This window comes from Podarcis raffonei, chromosome 5, assembly GCF_027172205.1.
Source record: "Podarcis raffonei isolate rPodRaf1 chromosome 5, rPodRaf1.pri, whole genome shotgun sequence".
Lineage (NCBI taxonomy): Eukaryota > Metazoa > Chordata > Lepidosauria > Squamata > Lacertidae > Podarcis > Podarcis raffonei.
Window position 1 is genome coordinate 40,187,500 of NC_070606.1, and position 25,505 is coordinate 40,213,004.

At 42.4% G+C, this 25,505-nt stretch overlaps 1 protein-coding gene and 1 long non-coding RNA gene across 2 annotated transcripts in view; one reads left to right on the plus strand and one right to left on the minus strand.

The window, feature by feature from the left end:
- Positions 1-12,310: 12,310 nt before the first annotated feature.
- The window catches only part of KNDC1 (kinase non-catalytic C-lobe domain containing 1), a 76,358-nt gene continuing 63,163 nt past the window's right edge, over positions 12,311-25,505 (minus strand). Inside the window, exons 21-30 of the mRNA XM_053388797.1 lie at positions 24,857-24,970; positions 24,317-24,464; positions 23,899-24,087; positions 22,804-23,013; positions 22,216-22,298; positions 21,069-21,219; positions 16,409-16,531; positions 16,210-16,269; positions 13,046-13,203; positions 12,311-12,789 (exon numbers count right to left, since the gene is read on the minus strand). Coding sequence (XP_053244772.1) covers positions 12,558-12,789; positions 13,046-13,203; positions 16,210-16,269; positions 16,409-16,531; positions 21,069-21,219; positions 22,216-22,298; positions 22,804-23,013; positions 23,899-24,087; positions 24,317-24,464; positions 24,857-24,970 — 1,468 coding nt within the window. The 3' untranslated portion in view covers positions 12,311-12,557. The remainder of the gene's footprint in view (positions 12,790-13,045; positions 13,204-16,209; positions 16,270-16,408; positions 16,532-21,068; positions 21,220-22,215; positions 22,299-22,803; positions 23,014-23,898; positions 24,088-24,316; positions 24,465-24,856; positions 24,971-25,505) is intronic.
- On the plus strand, positions 14,216-16,132 carry LOC128414085 (uncharacterized). Its single transcript, XR_008330577.1, has 2 exons — positions 14,216-14,272; positions 15,928-16,132. It is a non-coding gene; the product is annotated as an uncharacterized LOC128414085 (long non-coding RNA).

A 25,505-nucleotide genomic window follows, 5' to 3' on the forward strand; every position in this document is an offset into this window, starting at 1 on the left:
ATACGCAGGTATGTGCATATGTTTGTTTTCAACATTACAGTGGTACCTCGGGTTACAGACGCCTCAGATTACAGACGCTTCAGGTTACAGACTCCGCTAACCCAAAAATAGTACCTCGGGTTAAGAACTTTGCTTCAGGATGAGAACAGAAATCGTGCAACTGCGGCACGGCAGCAGCAGGAGGCCCCATTAGCTAAAGTGGTGCTTCAGGTTAAGAACAGTTTCAGGTTAAGAATGGACCTCCAGAACGAATTCAGTACTTAACCCGAGGTACCACTGTATTTCTACAGTGAAATCTAGGGCACTGTTTTCACAGTTTCCTTTTCTGAGCTTTGATGCACCCCATAAGCAACATAATATAAGAGACGGAAAATTCTTAAATTGGCATTTTGGTTAATTCTCTGCCAACAAGGTTTGGTGTTCAGGAGAACAACAGTTTCAAGGGAGAGAATGAAAAACATATTAAAGCTTCCCTGAGTGCAATTTGGAAGGAATACAGATTAACATTTGCCCCGTGTTTACTTGTGTGATCTGCACACAATCACTGGTTTCAGCTCTGAGTTTATATAGATAGGTCAACTAGTTTGGGTTGAGTTTTCTCACTTTGCGGTTGCTTAGCTAGCCATGCCATCCAAACAAGTGCTCAGGAGGGTTTTACTAGTTGTTTTAATGTTTGCCCCATCTCCCTACATTCAAGGGAGCTTTGTGTCACAACATTGTGAATTCTAGCTACACAGAAAATCACTGAGAGGCAGGCATTCTTAAACTTGTAGGCTTCAATGGCCTTTAAGCATATCTCATTCTAGGTGAGATGGTGCCTGATTCTGTGTGACATGGTGGTACAGATGTTTAGTAAAACTACCATCTGTAGCCAAGTAGATCTGAGAAACTTTTCAAAGTTTAGCACCTGAACAGAAATCTCTGAAAACAAAGAGGGATAGATCTGTATCTGTAGATCTGTAGCATTTAAATACGTAGAGATTTGCATACATTATGTAAGCATTCCTTACAATAGCCCTAGAAGATACTATAATCCCTGCAGTATCGACCAATATGGCTTCAGTCTTTTGTGATCTACTCTCCCCCACTCTAAACAGAATCCTCGTGGTGCATTACACAATTTAGCTCTACAAAGCACCAGTGTTTATGTGGGATTTCTTTAACAGTTAAGGCAATAACTTAATCTGTGTTAGTGATGCCTAACAATATTAAGTAATGGCCTGCTGGATTCAATCAAGGCCCCCCTATCTAGTATTCTTTGGAAGAATCCCCACGAAGCAACAGGCCCTTCAGAAATTGGCAAAACCTGATTTACCTTCTGCCAGCCCTGTTGTAGATGAAGCTCAGACACAAGTGCTTCATTGTTTAATACGATTTTATTAATTCATGGCTAAGGAGAAATAGAAACCAAAAAGATGTCCACACTTAAACCTTTTGCTTTGATACCCACCACAACAGAGTACCACATCCAAAACATGCCAGAAGTGGCTGTAGTGTTTTCCTCTGGCATCCAGTCAGGTCACTGATTAGCCTCATTTTCTGAATGTTTTTAGGGAATACAATAGCAGCATCTCTATAAAGAAACAGACTATCAAGGAATTTTGGCCCTGCAAACCTTCAACTGGTAAAGGTAAGCTGGAACAGGTGAGTTTTTGCATTGAACATGTAACCATTGTAAAACATGGTTCTTTTTCACCAAAAAACCCCTCCAAAATAAGTACAACATACCCACACTATACCCTATATTTTCAATTTGCATCTAATATTTATTTGTGAGATCATCAACCAACCTAGCCCCTGGACGATACTGTCTCCAAATCCACATTCAGTAATGTGAGACATACCTCCTGTGCTTTTATTGATTGTAGAGGCGGAATGATTTTTTTATCATTTATTTATTGCAGCTGCGATATTTCCTGATAGTGATTTAATGGGGGCAAGGGAGCTGTATCTTTTGAGATTTGCCTTCTCTTTGGCTGTTACCAGTTAGGTTTCTGGGCCTGAATTGAATCTGGTGATCATATTTATTGCTACAAGAAAAGTATTGACCAGTAGGCTAGGTTGGGTAGGTCTGCCGAATTGCCAATTTAGTTCATTGGCAGGAAAACAGGGTTAATGGCAACACATCTCTTGATGCTTTTTATGAAGCTGCCAGGTCATATCACTGAGCTGCAGAAAGTGCTAGCAGTCATTGTTCTTTCTCTCCTCCACTACCCAAAGTGTTATGTCTATGGCAATGCTGTCCTCATTACAGGGTTCTTGCTTTGAGGGGGAAGGGGCCATAAAACAGTGACACCCTTCCACGAGAAGGTCCCAGGTTCAATCCCTAGAATCTCCAGCTTAAGAAGGATCAGTGATGGAAAAGAGTCAGAGTTGACAACGGCTGGAGGAAATGGACAAATTGTCCAACCTGATACAAGGCTGCATCCTATGCCATAAACAAGGAGTGGGGGGTTTCTTTCAGCTTGAGGACCACATTCCCATCTCTTCAGCCTTCTGGGGACCACAGGCAAAAGTGAGCATGCAGTTTAGCATTGTACAGTTGTTGTTTAGTCGTGTCCTACTCTTTGTGACCCCATGGACCAGAGCACGCCAGGCACTCCTGTCTTCCACTGCCTCCCGCAGTTTGGTCAAACTCATGCTGGTAGCTTTGAGAACACTCTTCAACCATCTTGTCCTCTGTCGTCCCCTTCTCCTTGTGCCCTCCATCTTTCCCAACATCAGGGTCTTTTCCAGGGAGTCTTTTCTTCTCATGAGGTACCCAAAGTATGATCCCCCGCTTCATTGTTCATCAGCACCTAGAGCACCTTGCAAAGTCAATTCTTTTGGTCTCAGCAAATGCCATCAGCAATAATAAATAAATAAACCCAGCCCATATCCTTGGAGGGGCTTAAATGACACCGTTGATCTGCAGACAAACAGCTGCTTTGTCCAGATTTGTATTCTATTTTGTATTGTTCAGGACCACCTGATTGCCATGACATTGTTTAGAAAGGAATTTCCCCTCAGGTCTCTGTAAGGAGGGACCAAACTGATGGATGGCTATTCTTTAGGGTTTGCTCAGATGGGACCTTTTGCTAAGGTCTGGTAAGTCTTGTGTCTGAGCTTTGGAGCTGGTGTCCTCATTCTCTCCCCCAACACAGCACAACTCTCTTCAGTTGTCTGCAGCATTATCCTATTTCAGACTGCCTGATTCCTTATGCTGCACCTTGATCCCTGAGATCCTCCAATGAGGTTTGGCCAGCCATTGCCAGGAACTGAGCCTTTAATGTGGCAGACCCTGCCCTTTGGAACTCCTTGCCAATAGAAAGTCAGCAGGAGCCACCTGTACTTTATTTCAGACAGGCCTTAAGAATGTGGTTGTTTTTTCCAAAAACCAAAAACGTGGTTCCCCCCCAAAAAAACCAACGTGTTTTTATAGATATGTTATTGATGTATGATGGTCAAAAAGTTTTTATTTTGTACACTGCTTTCTTATATATATTTTTTGGAAGTGTGGTTTATAAATATCTAAATAAGAATATATTTTAAAATAGGCAATTTTCTGTAGTTACCATACTTTTTGCTTGCCATAGGAGACACTCACACCCACCAATGAGCAGGTCAACTTATTTTGAAGTGGTCCGTGCTGTTGATTTTACACACACACATCCACCCATTTTTCTTACATATTGAGGGGGCAGGCAGATGGGCACATGTGTACCGGAAATATGCAAAGAGCAACAAAGCAAAAGGTGTAAAATGAGAGACAAGCCAGAAAAATATGCTGCAATCTGGACAAGGCATTGGAAGCAAACTGCTACCTAGTGGACAAAGCACAACATTGCAAATGAGTGTGCCAGTTGGCAGTGTTGCTAACCCCAGGCCAACGGTGGAGTGCTCACAACACATTAAGCAAACACAAGACTGCCCAGTGAACTAATATTTGTGCTTGCCAATGTGGTGCCTTTAACTATTGTGGTCAAACTCAGCTTAGTGAAATATTACGCCAGAGCCATTCCCTGTTTGTTTTTAACTCTGCTTTCCACAAATTAATAGCTCATCCATCACAAACGGGAGTGAGCCAGAACACAAATCTCCAGCCCATTCTGGTGACTGAGAAGAGGCCTGCTTTTCCTCTCCCTCCCCAGATGTTGTCAGGATTTAATGGGACACGTGGCTTCTCTAAACCTAGAGAGGAGATGGTAAACTACAGGTTCCATAGGAATTAAGAACATCATAAAGACTTTTTATCAGCTGTTATTGCAGACTCAGTGCTTTTAAAACCAACATTTTCACCACTGGGATGACTCACAATTTAATATGGAGTTCAGCACATTTAGGCTCCTTTTATTTCAGTGAGACTTGAATGTGCATGAATTACATCTTTTGCCATGTCAACTGATGGACACTTCTGCGCATGTCTACTCGTCTGGTGCTATTGTGGCCTGTGCAGGCAACTGTCTTGTGACAGGAGTGGACTTGTGGTCTAGAATGTGGCAGGCTGCCTGATAGCTGGATGTGTCTTGCTGAAGAAGGCTGGTCCCAATTTCTGTCTCTTCCATCTCATGGTTCTACCTATGGGTGGCAACCATTTTAGGCGCGTCCAGTTGACATGTGATTGCTGCCGTGTGAGTCCTTTTGGACCCGGAAGAGGGGTGGAATGGGACAGGCCTACTGCCACTATGTCCTGAAATTAAGCAGCTGTATGTGACAAAGTACTGACCTGCCACACAACACACAGTGGCTGCCATCCAACATAGTCTATTCCTAGCATTGCTGGTTTGTAACCAATTGTTCTAATCACAGCTATGAAAAGATTGTCCATATTAGAGAGGTGGAACCTGTGGCTCTTCAGATGTTGGACTACAGCTCCCATCAGCTCCCTCTAGCATAGGCAATGGTCAGGGATGGTGGAGTTGTAGTCTAACAGTATCTGGGGTGGCATCCAATGCCCTGGTTCCATTAGCTCAAGGATTTATGATTGTGCTACAGACCTTTGCCCCCTTTCTCCCATATATGCTCCACCTGTTGTCACTAAGTCTGTTCCAGAGGGTTGCTGAAATCCCAGAACAGACTTAGGAGGCATGTAGAGGGGTGGGGAAAGTTTCATTGTACAAAGTTAAATCCTTGCACTAATGGATTTGATGCTACTCTGGATACAAGCCCTGGTCTATATACAAGCATACCTTGGTTCTCGAACGCCTTGGTACTCTTACGTTTTGGCTCCCGAATACCTCAAACCTGGAAGTAAGTGTTCCGGTTTTCAAACGTTTTTCGGAAGCCAACACAGTTTCTGCTTGAGTGCAGGAAGCTCCTGCAGCCAATTGGAAGCCGTGCCTTGGTTTTCAAACATTTCAGAAGTCAGATGGACTTCTGGAACAGATTATGTTCAAGAACCAAGGTACGACTGTATACTCCTTTGATGAGCAAATATAAGTGTCTCAGGTTTACCTCTTCCATGGTAGGGGGTAACCTAATGCAAGCCTACTACTTTTTAAAGAAAGGCTAGAGGGCATCTGGTCTAGTGTGCTAGAGGACAATTGCTTAGGATGCGTTTCTGATGCTATCAGATCATCTGAAGAGGCCCCCTAGTGCCAGTACTGTCTTTGAACAGTTCTCTTGGTAAAAAAAGTAGAGTATGATTAATACCAGTAGAAATGTAATTCCTCTCTTCACACGGAAGGATTTATTCTAATAATGGAACATCAGGCTATATTTTATTGCACCCTGGATATGGTACTATGTAACTTTATGATTTCTATGAAACTGAAAATACAGAAAAGGAGAATGATTGTGATGCGGTAAAAGACTTAACATATTTATTGGGGCATAAGCTTTCATGGAAAGCTTATGCCTCAATAAATCAGCTGAATATTTCAAACCAACCAGGACTCTGTTTATTAAATATTAGATATAACAGAGGCTCGGGGTCTTGCTATTCAAAAACTACAGAGGTGCTCCAGTACCACCTTCTGGAAGAAAGTGTAATTACAAGGTACCAGAAAAGAGGGGAGGGGGGGGAGGGGGAGGGAGAACTGGTACTTTTTCTAAAAGTCATTTTTCTATTTTTTTAACGTTTCCAAAGAGACACTATTTTGAAATAGGTTGTATCTTTCTTTACAGTTCTAGTGCCATATTTTCTCCCTTCTGTATTATTTATCTTATTCTCATCCTTTGCTACCATTTTATGCTTAAGGGGAGGGGTAGTACCTCTGGTGTTAGGGACGTGGGTGGTGCTGTGGGTTAAACCACAGAGCCTAGGACTTGCCGATCAGAAGGTGGACGGTTCAAATCCCCGTGACGGGGTGAGCTCCCATTGCTCGGTTCCTGCTCCTGCCAACCGAGCAGTTCGAAAGCACGTCAAAGTGCAAGTAGATAAATAGGTACCGCTCCGGCGGGAAGGTAAACAGCGTTTCCGTGCGCTGCTCTGGTTCACCAGAAGCAGCTTAGTCATGCTGGCCACATGACCCGGAAGCTGTACACCAGCTCCCTTGGCCAGTAAAGCGAGATGAGTGCCGCAACGCCAGAGTCGGCCACGACTGGACCTAATGGTCAGGGGTCCCTTTACCTTTTAGTACCTCTGGTGGGGGACATGTCATGCTCCTTCTCTGGTAGTTTGTCCACCTTTGGTTCCCACCCTGAACTCGGCTCTCACCTGTGGCCCCTAGAAGCTGTCAGCATGCGAGAGCAGCCACAACCCAGGAACGGCTTTGACTGGCCAGCTACACCAGGTGAGAGTAGCCAACAGGTCAGTGAGTTAGGGACTTCCCCTGCATGCAAAGACAAGCTCTGGTGGATTGAGCAGATGAGACCAAGAGTGGATCCGGTGGTGGTTTCTGCACATGCTGTAGGGGGAAGTGAGAGGCAGGTGGAGTTTGTTAACCTGGGAAGGTAGCCCATCTAGGAGAAGGAAAACTGATCCTAAACCTCCACTGTCTTTCAGGATATCTTCAGGAAAAGAAAAGGGTAAGGAAGCCAGGATTTATGTTGGGGTGGGTGTGTGGCAGCCACCGCCCCCACCTTGGCTACGCCCATTGTAAGGAGTGAACCCAACACAAATCTGGAGTGGAGTCCCTATGACGGCTGGCCAGGTGGGGCTCGCTGGCTCTGGGAGGAGGGGTGTGATTCCTCAGCTGGAGTAAGCTTGGGGCAGGTGAAGGTCACCTGCCTCATCAAGCCAGATGCTGCAAAAGAGAAGCAGAGCTGAGGTGTCTGTTCAATAGCCCATGTTGATGGACTTTGGGTTGGATGCTCCTGGATCTCTAGGGGACTATGCTTCAGTATCCTGTATCCTGACTGCTGGACTTGGCTACTTGGATTGACCCTGACCTTTGGACTTTGCTTGCGTGACTTGACCCTAGGACTTTGGACTTGACATCCTGACTTGCTGCCAGGTAGGCCAGGGGTTCAGGACACCATTTATGTTTTTAAAATGAAGCAGCAACTTCAATAGGAATAACACAAAAGCAACAAAGATAATACAAACTAGTCATTTATTTTCATGTGGTATCATAAAAAGCAAAAATACTTGGCTTTAAAACCATTGTTACTTTACATATTGGCTGTTTCATATAGAAATAAATTATAAGCAATGTAAAAAAAAGAGCGCACGTTAAATACTGGATTGGGGAAAAAACAGTATAAGGAACCTCAAAGGAATTTCAAATATTATATAGTCACACAAACCCAATAAAATAGGATATTATGGCTTGTCATCTGAAAATAGAGTATTTTAAAGCAAAGAATTTATTTTACACTGCAGTTAATTTAATGAGAACTCGAGCTTGATGAACTACTTATGAATGAGTAGCATTTTTTAATTTTTAGCAATGATGGCTTTAACTCTTTCAGATGCAATTTTCTGCTGCAAAAGATATATACAGGCAGAAAAAAGTAATTAACATTATTGAAATGCAACAGGAAAATAGCTAATGAGAAAGTATAATGAATATTTTAAGATACTTATTTTATCACAACTTTTCATTTTGTTTCAATACAAAAACTGTCTAAAACCATAGTGTCAGGATTAATGTATTAAAAATGGAGGGAAAATATGCACACTCAAAATTAGTGCAATAAAACTGGTAACACACAAGAAATGCAAGGCGGTTTCAAAGTTATACACAAATAGCTCAGTAATCAAGGAAATGCATTGAGAGGATATAAAGAAAGCAAGACCAACTGGAATGAAACACCACAAGAAATCAGTGTTTGTTAATTGTGTTCAGGTTTTGCTCTCAACGGGTCAGGAAGGAGATGAGGCTAAGCTCAGAATTGCCATTTCCAAAATAATATGGCTCTGGAGGGCCTTTGCTGCAGCTGCTTTTCTGAATCTGGATTTCCACAGATGCCCTTTTTAGCACGGAAAGAAGGCCTTGCTAGGCCTTCATTGGACTAGACCAGGGATGTGGAACCCTTGGCCCTCCCAGATGTTGCTGGACTACAACTCCCATCACCCTTTATCATAAGCCATGCTGGCTGGGGATGATGGGAGTTGAGAGTCTAACATCTGGATGGCAACAAATTAGCTATCCATGATTTAGACTCATAACCTGGGGAAGGTTAGGCAAGTTTAGGCCTTTATGGGCATAATCCACTTTCAGGGCTGCCTAAATGGTTGGGTATCTTAGTACCCTAGTATAAATACTGGGGGTAGCTTTATTTAAACTAATTACCAAAGTTTTGTCTGATTATTAGACTTGGTAAGGCTAAATCTCAGTTTCTTCACTGGGAGGCTACTGAAAGATAGAAGCTTCCATACCGTTATACCTTGTTAACTCTTCAGAGGAAACAGTTAACTACAACTGTCATTACTAAGGCCCTTGAAGGAAAGAGAGAGGGGTTGATGGAAATGCAAGATTTAATGCCTGTAGACTCAATGTGGTTTTCAGCAAGCCAATCTCATTCTATACCGTACAGTACCAATCAACCTTCCTTACATCAATGAAGTGTTCTGAGCATTGTAAAGTGGCTTCACAGCAAAACATGTGCTGGGCTTTAAAAGCATCACAACTAATGCCTTCTCATTCTTGCCTGATGCAATGTAGGCACTGTAGTACGTTGACTGCCAAGGACACAGGGCCATCCAGTTATCACTGGCACCCAGAACTAGGGCGAGATATGCAAGAGTTTCAAAGAACTGTGGAGTCCAGGAACAAAGTGGGGGGTAGTTATACATGCACAGCTGGCTACTGCAGTGACATAAAGTGAGAAGCAGTTGGCAGCAAAGTCCATTTCAAGGCACTTAGCTGCTCTGGCATTCTACATTAAGATGGATGGGTTCATGGATACAGAGGCTGGAATATAGATAGGAAAGAAGATTGCAAAATTTATTGGCTTAGCTTCTCCTAGGTCTCCTGCTATACAGGTCTCGGGTTACACCTAGGATTGTATGGAAAAATAATGGCTGGTTCCAATTCTGAAAACAAAGTCCAGCAGTTACCAGGATCTATCTGCCTCCTTAAGCACAAAACACAAGTTACTTATTAAAAAAACAAAGTAAAGAGAAACACAATAGTTTTCTATTAGCAAAGTTGGAGGGAAATTTTAGGTGGTGTTCAAGGTGTGTGTGTGTGGGGAACAACTGGAGTTCATTTGGGTAGCATTACCTAATGGCTTGAAGGCTAAGGTCTTCCCTGTGTTTGAAAGTTGAGGATGAGCACCACAGTGAGCACCCACGGACCTCAAAAATCTGAGAGGATAACCATCAGACTGTCTCTTTTGGTGCAGACCAAGCCAACCTTTAGATCTTCTGATGATGCCCTGCTGGTCATTCAGTAACCAGAAATGGGTATGCTGTTGTGGGGATGTTTTTGATGGTGTCTCTCTCGAACTGGGCCCATTGTTTCATCTCATCTTCTAGAATATACTGGATTATGGTTGGCAATGTAATATGATTCTATGTTGGGGATTCCCCATCCTCCTGAGGATATTTGGGGTACAGGTATTTGGGGGCTTATTCTTGGCTTTTAGTGTGGGAAAATAAATGAGTATATATTTTTTTGCCACTTCTGGAGCTGGGCTGGGGGAATCCAGATTTGGGAGGGTTTGGAATAAATAGGTTAGTTTTGAGAGGGTAATCATTTTGATTATGGTTATTTTGTCTGAGAGGGTGAAGTTGCTGTTGTTCTATTTTCTCAAGTCTCTGTTGATTTGTAGCCACAAGGGCTTGTTATTGTGGAGGTATAGTTTGTTGAGGTTTCTAGTTATTTGAACCCCTAGGTACCTGAATTTGGTGCATCAGAGTTTTATCTTTGTGATGTTGAAGCATATAGCCTCAGATTTTGCAAAGTTTATTTGTAGTTTACTTGTAGGCCAACACCTTTGTGAATGTGTTGAGTTCTTTAGTTAGGGTGGTTGCTGTGTTTATGGGGTCTGGTGTGACCATCAGGTTGCCTGCAAACGGCCCTCGTTTGTAGGTTTTTCCTTTTATTTCCACACCCTTGATATCTGGGGCTGCTCAGAGTCTGATAGCTAGGGGTTCCAGGGCCAAAATGAATAGGAAGGGAGACAGTGGGCATCCTTGCTTTGTGCCTCTTTGGATTGCTGTGGTATTGGAGTCCATATTGTTAATTCTGCATTTTGCAGTTAAGGTTGGCATGGTCAGCCCTGTTAGGAATCTTCCAATTTCCTGTTCAGATGGGTTGCAGGAGGTGTATAGTTTGGCATAAAATCCAGCAAATTCTGAAGTTATTTCTTTGGTGGTCTTTTTTAGTGATACAGTGTATTCTTGTTTTGAGTGATTCCCCCCCCCCCGCATCTGTTTGCTAATAGTCTGGAGTTCTTCCCTCCATATTCGTAAAAGCATTGTTTATAGGATGTTAATCATTGTTTTATTGATTTCTAGAGAGTCAATTTCTCTTCTTTTTTGTTCTATGAGTTTAAGGAGTTTTTGGGTCCTGATTGATTGTAGCGTGATGAGAGGATCGTAATGCCCTGTTCTAGTTTACTAATTTTTGAGGAGGTTTGTTTTTTAAGGGATGCCCTCTCCTTTTATGCAGGCTCCTCTGATGACTGCTTTCATTGTGTCCCAGGGCGGTTGCAATGTCACCCACATTGTTGTCCTTAAAGTAGCTTTGAAGAGTTTCAAGAGATTCTAGCTAGTTCATGGGTAGGCAAACTAAGGCCCAGGGGCCGGATCCGGCCCAATCGCCTTCTAAATCTGGCCCGCGGATAGTCCTGGAATCAGCATGTTTTTACATGAGTAGAATGTGCCCTTTTATTTAAAATGCATCTCTAAGTTATTTGTGGGGCATAGGAATTCATTCACCCCCCCAAAAAAAATAGTGCGGCCCCCCACATGGTCTGAGGGACGGTGGACTGGCTTCCGTTGAAAAAGGTTGCTGACCCCTGAAGTTGGTTTGTGGTTAGGATGGGGCTGAAGAACCATGATGGGGTAGTTTGTGCTTCCTCTCCTATTTTGAGGGTAGCTTCTACTGGGGCGTGGTCTGTGATTTTAATGTTACCAATGTTTGTTGTTTCTACAAGGGGGAATCAGGCCTTTCGTGAGCAGAATGCTGTCCAGTCTGGACACTAAGTTGAAGCTTTCTTGAGGTACTGAAATTCTGGCCTGCCTTGCTTGATTGTGCCCCAAGTGAAGACGTCAATGAGGGTAAGCAAAGTCAATCCATTGCCTTCATGCCTGTTGAATAGGAAACATCCCTGTTGAAGAGGTAACCAGGCTAATGATCCATATTTTGCCATGTTGTGAAATTTATGTTATTGCAGTGCAGTGTAGCAAAAATAAATAGGTGTTGATCTGGTTGGCTTGTTAACAGGGATGTGTCCCTCCCCCTCCCAAAAAATTCCATTCAGACCAAGGGATAGGCCTGCAAAAACATAATTTCACCCCCTTTTGTAAGGTCCTTTGAAAGGTCACCAAAGGGGAGGCTCATGTAATGGCTTGAATAAGCTTTTAGCAGGAAGGATCAAAATGCCCTTTTGGCACAGCATTCATTTCAGTTGAAATCTTGAATAAAATTACCTCTTCAATAGGCTCTGAAAGTAGAATGGGGCCAGTTCAAAGAACAGTGGTGGATAATGAGTTCATTGTTTGGAAAGGGAATAGTTGAGGCAATTACAAGTCTTACTGAAATGTAGAGATGTATACTGGCCTTCCTTTTCCACATTTAGCACCTCTTATTCTACGATACAAATAACTCATACTGCAAGAGATCAGTTTGTTTTTCCTAAAGGAAAAGCAAAAGCAAATCTCAACCAAAAATTAATATATCTCCTGACAAGATAATAAATACTCAAACTTGATATAAATATAGCACTCATATTCTCCAATAAACTCCACTGTTCAGACAAAATTAAAACAAAACAATAAGGACTTAATATTTAATTTCCTCACATGACACACAGCTTTGACAAATTCGTATGATGACAACTTGCTATTTGACAAGCGAGCAACACAGTAGGAATCTTGCCCCTTTTGCTTAGTGTTTGGATTTTTCAAACTGAAACATTCATAAATAGAGCTCAGTCACTGCTGAGATGATACATTTATGGACCAATTACTACAAAAAGTAAATTATTTAAACCTTAAAAAATTGAGGATGAAATATAAGCAGTTATTGAAACATTGCCTTCATCCTATGCAGTGTGTCCTGGATTTTCCGAGACTGCTTTTCAGCTGGTATCTGGTAAAAGTTGGCATAGTTGTCTGCTGCTAAGGCAGAGATGTCTGCATCACTAAAAGATGCTATTCTGTGTCTTAAGAAAGATTGCAGCCGGTGATCTGGAGCGAACAAGTAGTGGTTTTCTTGCAGTGCATGAACCTGGCTCACAACTTTCGCAATGTTTCTTAAAACAAAAACAAATTAAAGAAATGAGTTAGTTTCCCAGCTGATAAAGGACAGAAAAGACTAATGTGTGTATAATAAATATATTTAAATTTTTTTTGGTAGACGCACACAAGGCATTATACAAAGAAATCAAACCAAGTCAACTCTTTTTACCTTTATACCTATAGAGAGAAGCCAAAATACTGAATGTATTTTTAAGGTTTCCATTGCTCTATATTGGTTTGTGAAGAATTCTGTGGCATAAGTAAGATTACCTAAGTTTAGTCCATTTATATGTCCCATTTCTCATCGTAAATCCTCCAGTTTCAAGCTGTTGAACATGCATTGCCAGAACATGGGCTGATGGAATTGTTGGTGAAGTCTTAAATTTCTCTCCTTCCATTAAACACAAGCTGTCACTTTTTAAAAACACCTGGTATAATTTGTATAGATACATATGCAGACACGTTAGTACATGGCATAAAAGATCAATCTGATAGGGGCTTTAGGGCACTGTACAGAACATGCTCAGTGCAACAATAGTGTTTTAGGAAAAAGAACGGGGATTAGAGAAGGAAATAATGCAGACGAGTAAGTGAAGCTTAACTTGAGTAAGAGATTGGCGCGACACAGCCTGGAAACTTATTTTAATGCTAGACCTCAGCCTGCAAAGCTTTATCTCCAGTCAGGTGAACCTGTACAGGGCAATGTAACATCTTAAACAATTGAAGTGGCCACATATCTATTTCACTGGAACTGAGGGTCCTCTGGAATGTATTTCAGAAACTGTAGTCAGGCCAAAAGAATTACTAGATTTTCAACGTGAAGCACTTCTGGATTTAGGAAGCCTGAGTCCAGGGAGCAAAGTTAGTGGTAAGACAACTCCTTCCGTTTACAAGTTAAAGATTATTATCAGCAAAACCCTATGCATGTTTAGTCAGAAATAATCCCAATTAGTTTCAGTAGGACATAGCTCCAGATGTGTGTATTAGATAACATACAATTGATGGATTGATTGACTTTCTCAGTTATACTGAATCTAGTAAGATAAAAACTATTTGGAAACAAAGGCAGAGATTCCTTTCCTGAATGATTTTCCAATTCCTCCACCAATCACTATCCAGAATTTGTGAATGTTCTTTATAGCAAAGAATTTGAATATGAGTTATCTTGAGGGACAGGTAAAACCAATCAGCAGGGGCAAAGAACAAAAAGCTTTGTTGTTCAGAAGATAAGAGGCTCTAGCTCTGACTAGGGAAATCTGGTATAAATCCCCCCATAATCATGAAGGCTCACTGTTTGAGAAAGTCTTCTCTAGGATCACGAGATTGTAGAGGGGATAAAAGAGGAAACCTGAGCTTCTTGGGAGTAATATTGGGACAAGTGTAAAATGTAAAATAAATAAATATTGTGCTAAACATAATGTGTTAGATCCACGTTAAGTTTGTTGGATTCAAGACCCATTAAAAACAGTATGAACAATAAATGTAGAGTAGACTACCGTATTTTTCGCACCATAGGACGCACTTTTTCCCCTCCAAAAATGAAGGGGAAATGTGTGTGCGTCCTATGGTGCGAATGCAGGCTTTCGCTGAAGCCTGGAGAGCGAGAGGCATCGGTGCACACCGACCCCTCTCGCTCTCCAGGCTTCAGGAAGCTATCTGCAAGCCTTGCAAGCCTGGCGGGAGTTCCCGCGGGCTCACAAGGCTTGCGGGCAGCAGCCTGCAGCCCCGGCAAGTGTCCGCAAGCCTTGCGTGCCGGCGGGAGGTCCCGCCGAGCGCGTGAGGCTTGGGGCGGCAGCCTGTCGCCCGAAGCACGGGGAGCCCTCCGGAGGGCTCTCCGTGCTTCGGGCGAGTGTCTGCAAGCCTTGCGCGCCCGGCGGGAGGTCCCGACGGGCGCGCGAGGCTTGGGGCGGCAGCCTGTCACCCGAAGCACGGGGAGCCCCTCAAGGGCTCTCCGTGCTTCGGGCGAGTGTCTGCAAGCCTTGCGCGCCCGGCGGGAGGTCCCGACGGGCGCGCGAGGCTTGGGGCGGCAGCCTGTCGCCCGAAGCACGGGGAGGCCTCCGGAGGGCTCTCCGTGCTTGGGGCGACAGGCTGCAAGCCTTGCGCGCCCGGCGGGAGGTCCCGACGGGCGCGCGAGGCTTGGGGCGGCAGCCTGTCACCCGAAGCACGGGGAGCCCCCCGAGGGCTCTCCGTGCTTCGGGCGAGTGTCTGCAAGCCTTGCGCGCCCGGCGGGAGGTCCCGACGGGCGCGCGAGGCTTGGGGCGGCAGCCTGTCACCCGAAGCACGGGGAGCCCCCCGAGGGCTCTCCGTGCTTCGGGCGAGTGTCTGCAAGCCTTGTGCGCCCGGCGGGAGGTCCCGACGGGCGCGCGAGGCTTGGGGCGGCAGCCTGTCACCCGAAGCACGGGGAGCCCCCCGAGGGCTCTCCGTGCTTCGGACGAGTGTCTGCAAGCCTTGCGCGCCCGGCGGGAGGTCCCGACGGGCACGCGAGGCTTGGGGCGGCAGCCTGTCACCCGAAGCACGGGGAGCCCCCCGAGGGCTCTCCGTGCTTCGGGCGAGTGTCTGCAAGCCTTGCGCGCCCGGCGGGAGCTCCCGCCGGGCGCGCAAGACTTGGGGCGGCAGCCTGTCACCCGAAGCACGGGGAGCCCCCCGAGGGCTCTCCGTGCTTCGGGCGAGTGTCTGCAAGCCTTGTGCGCCCGGCGGGAGGTCCCGACGGGCGCGCGAGGCTTGGGGCGGCAGCCTGTCACCCGAAGCACGGGGAGCCCCCCGAGGGCTCTCCGTGCTTCGGACGAGTGTCTGCAAGCCTTGCGCGCCCGGCGGGAGGTCCCGACGGGCACGCGAGGCTTGGGGCGGCAGCCTGTCACCCGAAGCACGGGGAGCCCCCCGAGGGCTCTCCGTGCTTCGGGCGAGTGTCTGCAAGCCTTGCGCGCCCGGCGGGAGCTCCCGCCGGGCGCGCAAGACTTGGGGCGGCAGCCTGCACCCCGAAGCATGCGGAGCCCTCCGGAGGGCGCCCCGTGCTTCGGGCAGGTGTGCGCAAGGCTTGGGGCGGCAGCCGCGGCTGGGGGGGGGAATAAATTTTTATTATTCATTTCCCCCCCCAAAAAAACGAGGTGCGTCCTATGGGCCGGTGCGCCCTATAGAACGAAAAATACGGTAAGTCAAGTCTCACTGATTTCAATGGAACTTAATTTCAACCAACCAATTCTGGATCCAACCTATTTGGCACAATCCAAAATGAGAGGTGTGCAAGTTCCATTGCTTTCAGCTTTCTACAGATTCCTCAAATTTCCCTAGAAAAGAAAAAAAAGTGTGTGCATTTTCTTACTAAAACTGGATTTGCTGGGAAGCAGAGAAGTGGTAGGGGAAGAAAAAAAGAATAACTTGAAGGTGGCTCCTGTACCTATCCACAATTCACATAAGAGATTATATTTTTGCAATACCTCAACAGCCTTTAGTTCTTCCATTATTTCAGACACTTTAGAAGACAAGCATTTCCAAACCTTAGTGGAAAAAGTAAATTAAGCAAAGTGTTAGTCCTCTGAAGCTTGGACTTTGAGCTGCAATTCAACATATTGCCCGTCCAAAATAAATTATAAAACTACAATATCTGGATGAATTGCAAAGTGAATGCTTACTCACCGGTAATTGTCTCACAATGAGGTTTTCCAGTCCTTTTAGGATTTGCATCGCGGTAGCAAAATTTCTTTGCTCATAGCAACATTTTGCAATGAAGAGTAATTTTGATAGCAAGTTCACCTGCATCTGGAATAAAAATAATAATACATGTTTTATAGAACGTACTGATATTCAGTGCCAATGTGTGTGAGAGATGTATGCTTGGAAACCCTCACATTGAGGCACCAGTGAACCTATTACTGTGCATATTGTTAGGCAATGAGAGAAGGCAGGGCTGTTCTCAGGAGGAAAATGAAAACAGCTAACTGCAGAACAACCCAATGCATGGAAATGCATTATCTACCATCTATAAGCTGGCAAAAAGGTTGACTTTTAGAGCAGACTATATAGAATTATATAGTTATCACTTATTTCATAACATCTTTATTCTGTAAAACCCTGTATTGACCACATTTCTTACTCAACAACAGGAAAAGTGGCTGCTCTCTAATTGCTTGTTTGCTGGTTGCCAGTCAACAACTATGTGCATTTCTGAAAAATGCTATAGATAGAAACATGGAAAGCTATTAAAAGAACAGCTAACAAATTTTCCTGCTGTGCGTGTTGGAAAAAGAATCTAACTTATTCTTTGATTGAGGTTGGTGCTATCAAAATGATAGGAACAAGAATTCTCAAATTGACAAAATGAATCAACATATGAAATAGGAAGACAGGGTGTATGGACCCCATGCCGCTCTCGTGTATAGTATAAAGTTAAAACAGTCCAGCAAAGCAACCTGGCACTGGTAATATATTTTAATAATAGAAATATCTGGGATTTGGGCCTCTTGAATTGGCAAGTTGGACTCAGCTAATGAAACTATGGCACAAACACATCTGGGCTGCATTGGCTGAAGAACTGAGACAATACATGAATGTGCTACATAGTATGTTTTCTTTCATTAGGTTTTAAGTGTTGCTTTCCATTGGTTCCTCTCATTTTCAATGTCATGCAACACAAAGCACCATACATGTGTCCTGTTTACTTTTATATCAATCCATCATCTTGAGAGGCCTCATTTTCCCCACTCCCGCCCCCTCTTTTTTTAAATGTGTTTTTTGTTATGTTTTGTTTTTTGAAAAAAGGTGGATAATGTGATAGATTAAAGCATTTCCAAATTTCTACAGAATATCAAGAAAGAAATTGTTAAAATTATCAGCCTTCTTGAAGTTAAACCCCTGGAATACTACAAACAAAACAAAAACCAATATTTTTCAGCAAACATGTCACCAATGCAAACTTTTTATGGTTTCCTTCTAAACCTGCTTAAAATGTATAAATGAATCAAGCCTATCACAACAGCACCCAATTTATAAAAATACCATGCATCAGTGGCATATAAATTGCATTTTTATTATTTTATACGTTAGGAAACTCATCAGCTCATCAATTACTCTACTGTATATGTTTCCTCCCTAAAGTATTGAAATTGGATAAGAAAGCTTATTATCGTTCCAAGTAAATCCTGACATTAAAAAAACATGTATCATCTGTGCACACGAAGGAAAAAGGTAGTGAAGTGCAGTGGTTCTTATACATCATACTAGGATTTCCCTTTGGGATATAAATGGGGCAGATAAATGCACAAATAAAACTCCTTCCAGTGCCCTTCCTTCTGCATGCATCTGCTGGGAGTCTGGCGCTGCAAGACCCCTGTAGGCAATTGACAACCAGGACATTGTTTATTACCAGTGGCTGTAGAATTATGGAGAGCAGCTGGTTTCCAGGAGATCCCTGCAACCAGCAGAGTCACAAATTACAACACTGCCAATGAAAAGGCCATGCTGATTTGCTGGAACTAAAGCCAAACAAACAACTGGAGCTTGCAAGACTGTGGCCATAAGAGATTTCCACATTGGCAAGAACAAAATGGGTGACCTAGTGATGAGGAGAGGATCCTCATCTTGTTAGAGCATACACAGAGATATGGGTCTTTCTCCATAACTTAGTTTATTTATGGGACTTTTATCCAACCTTTACACTTTAGCAGCGGGGCACTCAACACGGCACAAGAAAAGCATTTCCAAGAAAAGAGCTATCTCTCTTCTCTCTCTCCCCCCCCCCTCTAAATTGCATCCTAAAACAATAGTTCTGAATAATACTCTTAAAGAGTTCCATAGACTTGGTCATGTTATGCCTCATTTGTTTTTGGATTACTAAAAGATTGCACCCATTGTCAATGGACTACGTGCAGAGACGAGCAAAGGAAAAGCATTCATCTCCATTTCTGCCGAATTCAACTTGCTGCCACACATGTACAAATAGATGACAGATATTTCATCACACTGTGAGAAACGGTGACGTTTTATTGGTAAATTACTTTTTAAAAGGAAAGTCAGTATGAATGGTAAAGCCAACAGATGCAATTATGGCAAATTGCAGTCTCCTATTGAACCAGAAGGGGATTGTTGAAAGGCAAGCAGCTTAGAAGTTTTATCTACTGATCTGCTCCTGGTCCCAGATATTTTTTTGAACATTAATAGAAAGATATGTCAACTGTACACTTCTGCCAAAACTTGCAGAACATAACATTCCAATAAAGCAAATTTAATGAAAGGTGGAGTCATGCCCTGAATCATAAAAATGAGAGATGGGTTCATGCAACCATGTAGCTGTGGCTATCTTAAATACTGCAAACCTGACCAAATTAGTGTGAAATAACATTTTATAAACTTTAACTTTAGATAGAGATCTTTTCATCTCAAGCATGGGAAAAAGCCCCTTGATGGCAAGAACATATTTATAACGCAAGATTAAAGGTGAATTCTAATACCCACTTCAGAAAGTCATAGGAGCATACTTGCAACTCTAACTACTACTTCTCTTTCCCCCCCCCCAGAAGTTTGTGTTTTGCTTAGCAAAATATCCTCTCTCTCCTCTGTGTGTGTGCAGCAGCAGCAGCTGTACTGCAAGTGGAGCTGAGTTGCTCTGCCAGCTTTCCAACACCATATATCACTGCTCTTGCCAAGAGGAAGAGGGGAAGGTGTCTGAAGCCCAGCACAATGTGCTGGCACAAACCACACCACACTGAGGTCCCTGCGTCTTGCCCCTCCTGGTATTTGGTTGTGACTCATGAGGAAAACAGAAGAGCAATACAGCCCAACCAGCTGCTACCATGTGTGTTTGTGTGTGCAAGAATATAAACAGGAAATCTTGGCATTCATGAAACAGAAGGCTAATTAAACAAATTTTTACTATATGCCTAGCTCATGGCAGGCCTTTGCAAGGATGCAAATGAATGAACCTAATCTCTAACAGCTATGAATTTCTAAAGCCTCTATAGCTAATCTATCCCTTTAAAACAACCCTAAAAACAAAGGTGCCTATAATAAATACTACATTGTTAGATGCATTTCTCCAAGATATCTCTGTACTGTTATAGGAAGAGGTGCTGCCTTCTGCCAGAACATACTGAATGTATTCATTCATTTCTTAGGCCGCATCTGCACCATACATTTAAAGCACACAGGGTGGTATTCAGTGCTAGTGCTACTCAGAGCAAATCCACTGATGTTACTGACTAACTCAGGTTCATTAATGCCACTGACTCCACTCTTGTGTAGAACTTATTTGAAATGTTTGATTTCCACCAAGGAATCTTAGGAACTGCATTGGTTAAGGGTGCTGGGCAAGCAACAGTTTCCAGGATTCTTGGGGGAAAGCCATGGGTTTTAAAGTAGTATAAATGTGTGCATTAAAATATATGTTACAGGTGTGACCTTGGTTTTCCACAAGATTGTGCACAAAGCAGATCGCATCATATCAAATGAACATTATTATTAAAGATAATAAAAATGTAATATAAATAGATACAAATATCAACATAATGTCAATAAATCAATGGCAGTATACGTAAATCTCAACATTACTAAAAGCAACCACACAAAACAATGATTTAAAGGAACTGTATATTCTAACCCAGCAGTTTAACCAGGAGAAAGAAGAAAGCATATATATTGTTATGTAAACAGAAGCCTTGGGATTGTTAGGGAAAGCAACGGAAATTTCACACTCTCTCCCTGCCATAGTACGGTAAAAAAAACCCAAAACCCTTCTATCATAAGCTAATGTTTGCATTTCAAGTGAAGCCTCTTCCTTTGAATGTTAAACCTCTTGCAGCCACTATGGCTACTTCATCCTACTGGCTGAGAACCTTATTCAGATTGTAAAGGTAAAGGACCCCTGACAGCTGTACTGTCATGAAAGACTCTGGAGTTGTGGCGCTCATCTCTCTTTACTGGCCGAGGGAGCCGACATTTGTCCACAGACAGTTTTTCCGGGTCATGTGGCCAGCATGACTTAAGCCGCTTCTGGCAAAACCAGAGCAGCGCATGGAAACACCGTTTACCTTCCCGCCAGTGCGGTACCTACTTGCACTTTGACATGCTTTCAAACTGCTAGGTTGGCAGGAGCAGGGACTGAGCAATGGGAGCTCACGCCGTCACAGGGATTCGAACCGCCAACTTTCTGATTGGCAAGCCCAAGAGGCTCAGTGGTTTAGACCACAGCGCCGCCCACGTCCATTCAGATCACACACAGACAAAATAACAGCATAAGAAGGGTCAACCACAAATAAATTATCAATACACACGAAAAGCAATCATGAAAAAGAGGACTGCAAACCTTAGAGCTGTAGCTTGTTACAATTTCAGCAGCAACCCAATTACTGACATTGTCTGCATATTTTAAAAGCTGCAAAAGGTAAGCATCTTGGACACAGTTTTCCACAAAAAGGTTATAGGCTTGAGCAGGCAATTGCTCAGAGGAAGCAGCTCTGTAAAAGACAAGCATCTACAAAATTTAAATACTAGTTTATATCCATACAAAGGGGGCAAAGCAATATTATTTCCTTACAATTAGTTGAGTGTAGCTCCCAGAATTACCCAGTAGCTCAGACAAAGAGACAGGTGTTGGTGATGGAGCTACAGAGAGACATTCCTAGTACAATAAAGGCTGCTGCTCCTGGCTGTGAGGAGTCAAACAAGAAATTCTGGAGCAGTGAATGCAGTGGGTAACAAGCAACAGAGTGAAGCAAGTACCACTTCCTCCTGGCCACCTGCTTATGCGTCTGGGAGGCATTTACTGAGGGGCACTCCTGCCTTCATTCCAGCAGATGGAACCCCTGTGTGAATAGCCAAATAGGCTAATTATATTTATTTTTCCTTTTCTCTCTCTCTCTCCCTGTGTCAGTAAAGTAACTGGCACAGGTGCCTTTGATTTACAGTCCCTTACCATTTCTGCTTTGCTAATTTACTTCTGTTAATCCCAAATTATGTATAGTGGGAAAAATAATGGAGAAAATCTCTTAACTCCCAGGCTCCAGTCTTAAACTGGGCCAGCAAAATATAGAACCCACAAAACATGTCAAAGGTGTAACAAATGATAATCGTGAACTGGAAGCAAGAGGTACGTTCAAAATGTGAGAGACCTTAGAATATTTAACCAAAAAGTTTTCTCAGAAGTATAAGCACTAAGTTGCCTTATATAAGCCTCTGGTTAACACTAGACTATTAATAAATGAAAAATATCTATTTTACAAACTAGATGTATGCTACTATTTTGTCAAAATGTTTTGCTTAAAAAAAGTATGTTCAGTGTTCCACATCAGGCAGTATCCATGTCCTTGGAAAATGTTGCCCTGTCTCGGTTGGTGTGCTTTGTTGAAGTCTCTCATCATACTCTGAAGTCTACAACTAATTTTCTCATGCTAATAAATTTTCCCCCAATACATATCAGTATGCCATTAGGCTAGGCAAAGCACCAAACTTACTTTTGGAAAGGCACACTCTTATCATTGACTCCAAGGAATCTTGAATTTAGAAAGTGCACTGGGTGACATTTCTGGAACATTTCCTAAAACAGACAAAAATGGCGTATGATGCATTTGATCTGGTGTACACTACTTATCCATTGACCCCCTAACTCTGACAACCTCTCTAGAAATATACCATGGTTGATGGTATCAAAAACCACTGGAGAGATCCAGGTGAATCAACAGAGTTACACTCACTCTGTCCTAGGGATGCCATATGTCCGGATTTTCCCGGACATTACCAGGATTTCAAAGGTGGAATTGATGCCCAGGGGGAATTTCAGAAAGTCAGTGTTTTGTCCTGGATCTTAGGCAAGGCAATCGAAAAAGCGTGTGACTAAAAAAGCTCAACAATTTTGTGGTATTCCTAAACTTTTGGGGTGTCCTGGTTTTTACTTTTTGAAATATGGCAACCCTACCCTGTCTCTTTCTTTGCAGGAGTCATTCTACAGGGCAAGAAAGGCAGTTTATGTGCCAGAACCAGGCCTGAACCTCATCTAAGAAACTGACCCACAAAGTCGGTTTTATCCAAAAATGCAATTTTACCTGTTCCAGCAGCGTCAGCTGATGGCAAAGTTGTTGTGCGGTATATTCTGTTAGGAGATATGGCATTCCGTCTGTTTTAGAGTAAAAGCCTGAGAATTCTTCGGTTTCATTTGAATAGCATGGATTTGCTAAAGCTGATGTAATGCTATGCTTGCCTCTCTGATAAGGTGCAACAGTTTCACTTTCCTTTGAGATATTCCAATTAAAGCTCTGTACAAAAAGAACAAAAGGCATTTGCTCTGTCTGTAACTTTACTCAGGCAAAAATGAACACATTATTCCATAATGTAATATGTAAGTTAAGTTCAAAGACTAGTACCTGTACAATAAATCTATGCAGTTAAATTTTATACCATCATACCCTAATACAACAATATCAATTTGAGAGCACAGTCCATAAGTCTAATTGAACAGGACTCTATAGAATCCTATTATTTCTACTTCCCCCTTGCATTAAAATAATTTTGACTTTTTAGTTCAATATTTCATGTTGGGTTTTTGTTTTTTACATCATTCTCCATTCATGCCTACTTGAAAGACAAATTATAAGCCTTAGCCAGAAAATAAACTATGGCTTGGGTTTATTAACATGTAACAAGATATGCTAACAGCAAATATTTCAACTGTTACAACAAAACAACTTTGGTTAAAGAATATTTTGACAGAGTTGCCACACTATTAATCTCTGTACACTAATATGGCTCTGGTCAAAAATATGCTCCTCATGCATATCTCCATACAGCCTCCAATCTTCTATTCTGAATACTGGAGATCTCTCTCTCTCTTGAGCTGATTCTTTTCCATACTAGTAATCTTTTAAGGAAGTATGATGGCGACAGATGCTGTAGGGGAGAAGAGGGGGGAAATTCCATTGTGCAAGCGGAAGTCTGCTACACTACCAGAACAGCACCCCAGGAACAACCTATTATCTGGCGTGTCTCAATCTAGGCTGTGAATGTAACTCTCAGACCCTGTAACAATTGTTGATGTTTATTGTATTGCTTTGGGGAAAACTCGTAATAAAAACTAAACGGATAGACAGAAGAGCACATACCAGGTGCTGCTGTCCATAGAGCAAGTTAAAGAAGCCTCGTACCTTTTGCAAAACATCTTTTGAGCTCTTTTTGCAATGAAAGTGTAAAGGTTTTATTTCACTGGTCTCCTCCTCCTCCTCTTCTTCCCATTTTTCTGTCCGGTAGTATTCAGAAACATTGCTTTGCTTCCTGCTAGTAATGCTTCCCAGTAGTGACAGCAGCCATTCGCCATAGCCATTGAGTGGACCTACCTACAAAGAGGGCATTATTAGAGTCTTCTTCAGATTATAACGGCCTTAATATCTCCAAAATAAACCCTGCTTTACTAGAGTGATTTAGGAAACAAAACTCATGGATCCCCAAGACATGTTCTTTCCTCTCAGTTCAATTACAATATCATATAACATTGATGCAATCTTGCATGTCATGACTTACTTAGATGACATCCACCTTAAATTTCCTGTAAATATAGTGAATTACCTTAGAAATGATAACGCCTTTTAGTGTACTCATAAAATCAGGATTTACTGCAAAATCTACAGCATAGCAGTCTTTAATCCAGGTCTGCAGAATGGCGAAGCTACGATGACATATTTTGCTAAGCAACGAACAAGATTCCAGGCTTGAACTAAGGACAACAGAAAGTTGGTGAATAAATTGACATTTGAATATTCCACCAATTATAATTATGAACTTGAAAGGATTATGTGTCTCAGTTTATCTCTTCCAGAACACAAACAAGAAGTGTAGCTTCCTTTTTTGTAGCTTAATAAGAAAGGAAAGCTATTGAAATAAGAATGTTTTTGTTGGACAAAACACTCAGCCAAGAAGAGGCCTCTGTCTTTAATCTGCAGTTGTATCTTGTAAGAAATTTTATAAATCCCATCTAACTTAAATGAATGCTTTTTTTTCAAAATAAAGCGATCATTCACCATTTCAAAGGAACAAGGAAAGACTACCGATACATCTATGCTAGTAAACTGGAATGTATCAAGAGTTCAGCTTTATTTCAACACTTACTTGGGTAATGTGATTCTGATTCTATCAAGAAGAAATTGAAAAAATTCTTCTTGGGAGCAGAAGTAACGAAAGGTGAAGAGGAATTGCTGTACATAGCCTTCTAAAAATGCATTTCTACAGAGTACAAGAAAAAATCAATATTGTAAGCTCAAGCGTGCTTTCTTAGAATCAAGTACAGAGAAAGATTGAAAAGTGAAAGGAAGAGATTCAATTAATGTCACTTGAATTCCCACAATCTCTATTTTCTTTTAAAATAGATCCTTTGTTTTTAGAAATCCCATGTTCAAAAAATTAATGACATTAAAGCACAATCCTACATTTTCAGGAGCTGCAATAAGGAATAGATAATCCTGAGTGATATCCAACTAAGTAATATAGTAGTCTCACTGAAATGATTTATCAAACCCTCTTATGTAAACAGGTCTATTGTGATTTAACCCCCTTATTTCAATGGGTCTATGACTAACATTGGAAATACCCTATTTCCAGTCCATGTGAATTTTAAATGTGTTCACTTCTTAAGTCTGTTCTGTCCCATTCCAACATTAATCTGTGATTTAAAAAAATATGCAGAAATAATTTGTACTTAAATATGTGTTTTATCCCAATGTGTTCATTTCTAAATGTTGACCTGGAATGCTCAATATAA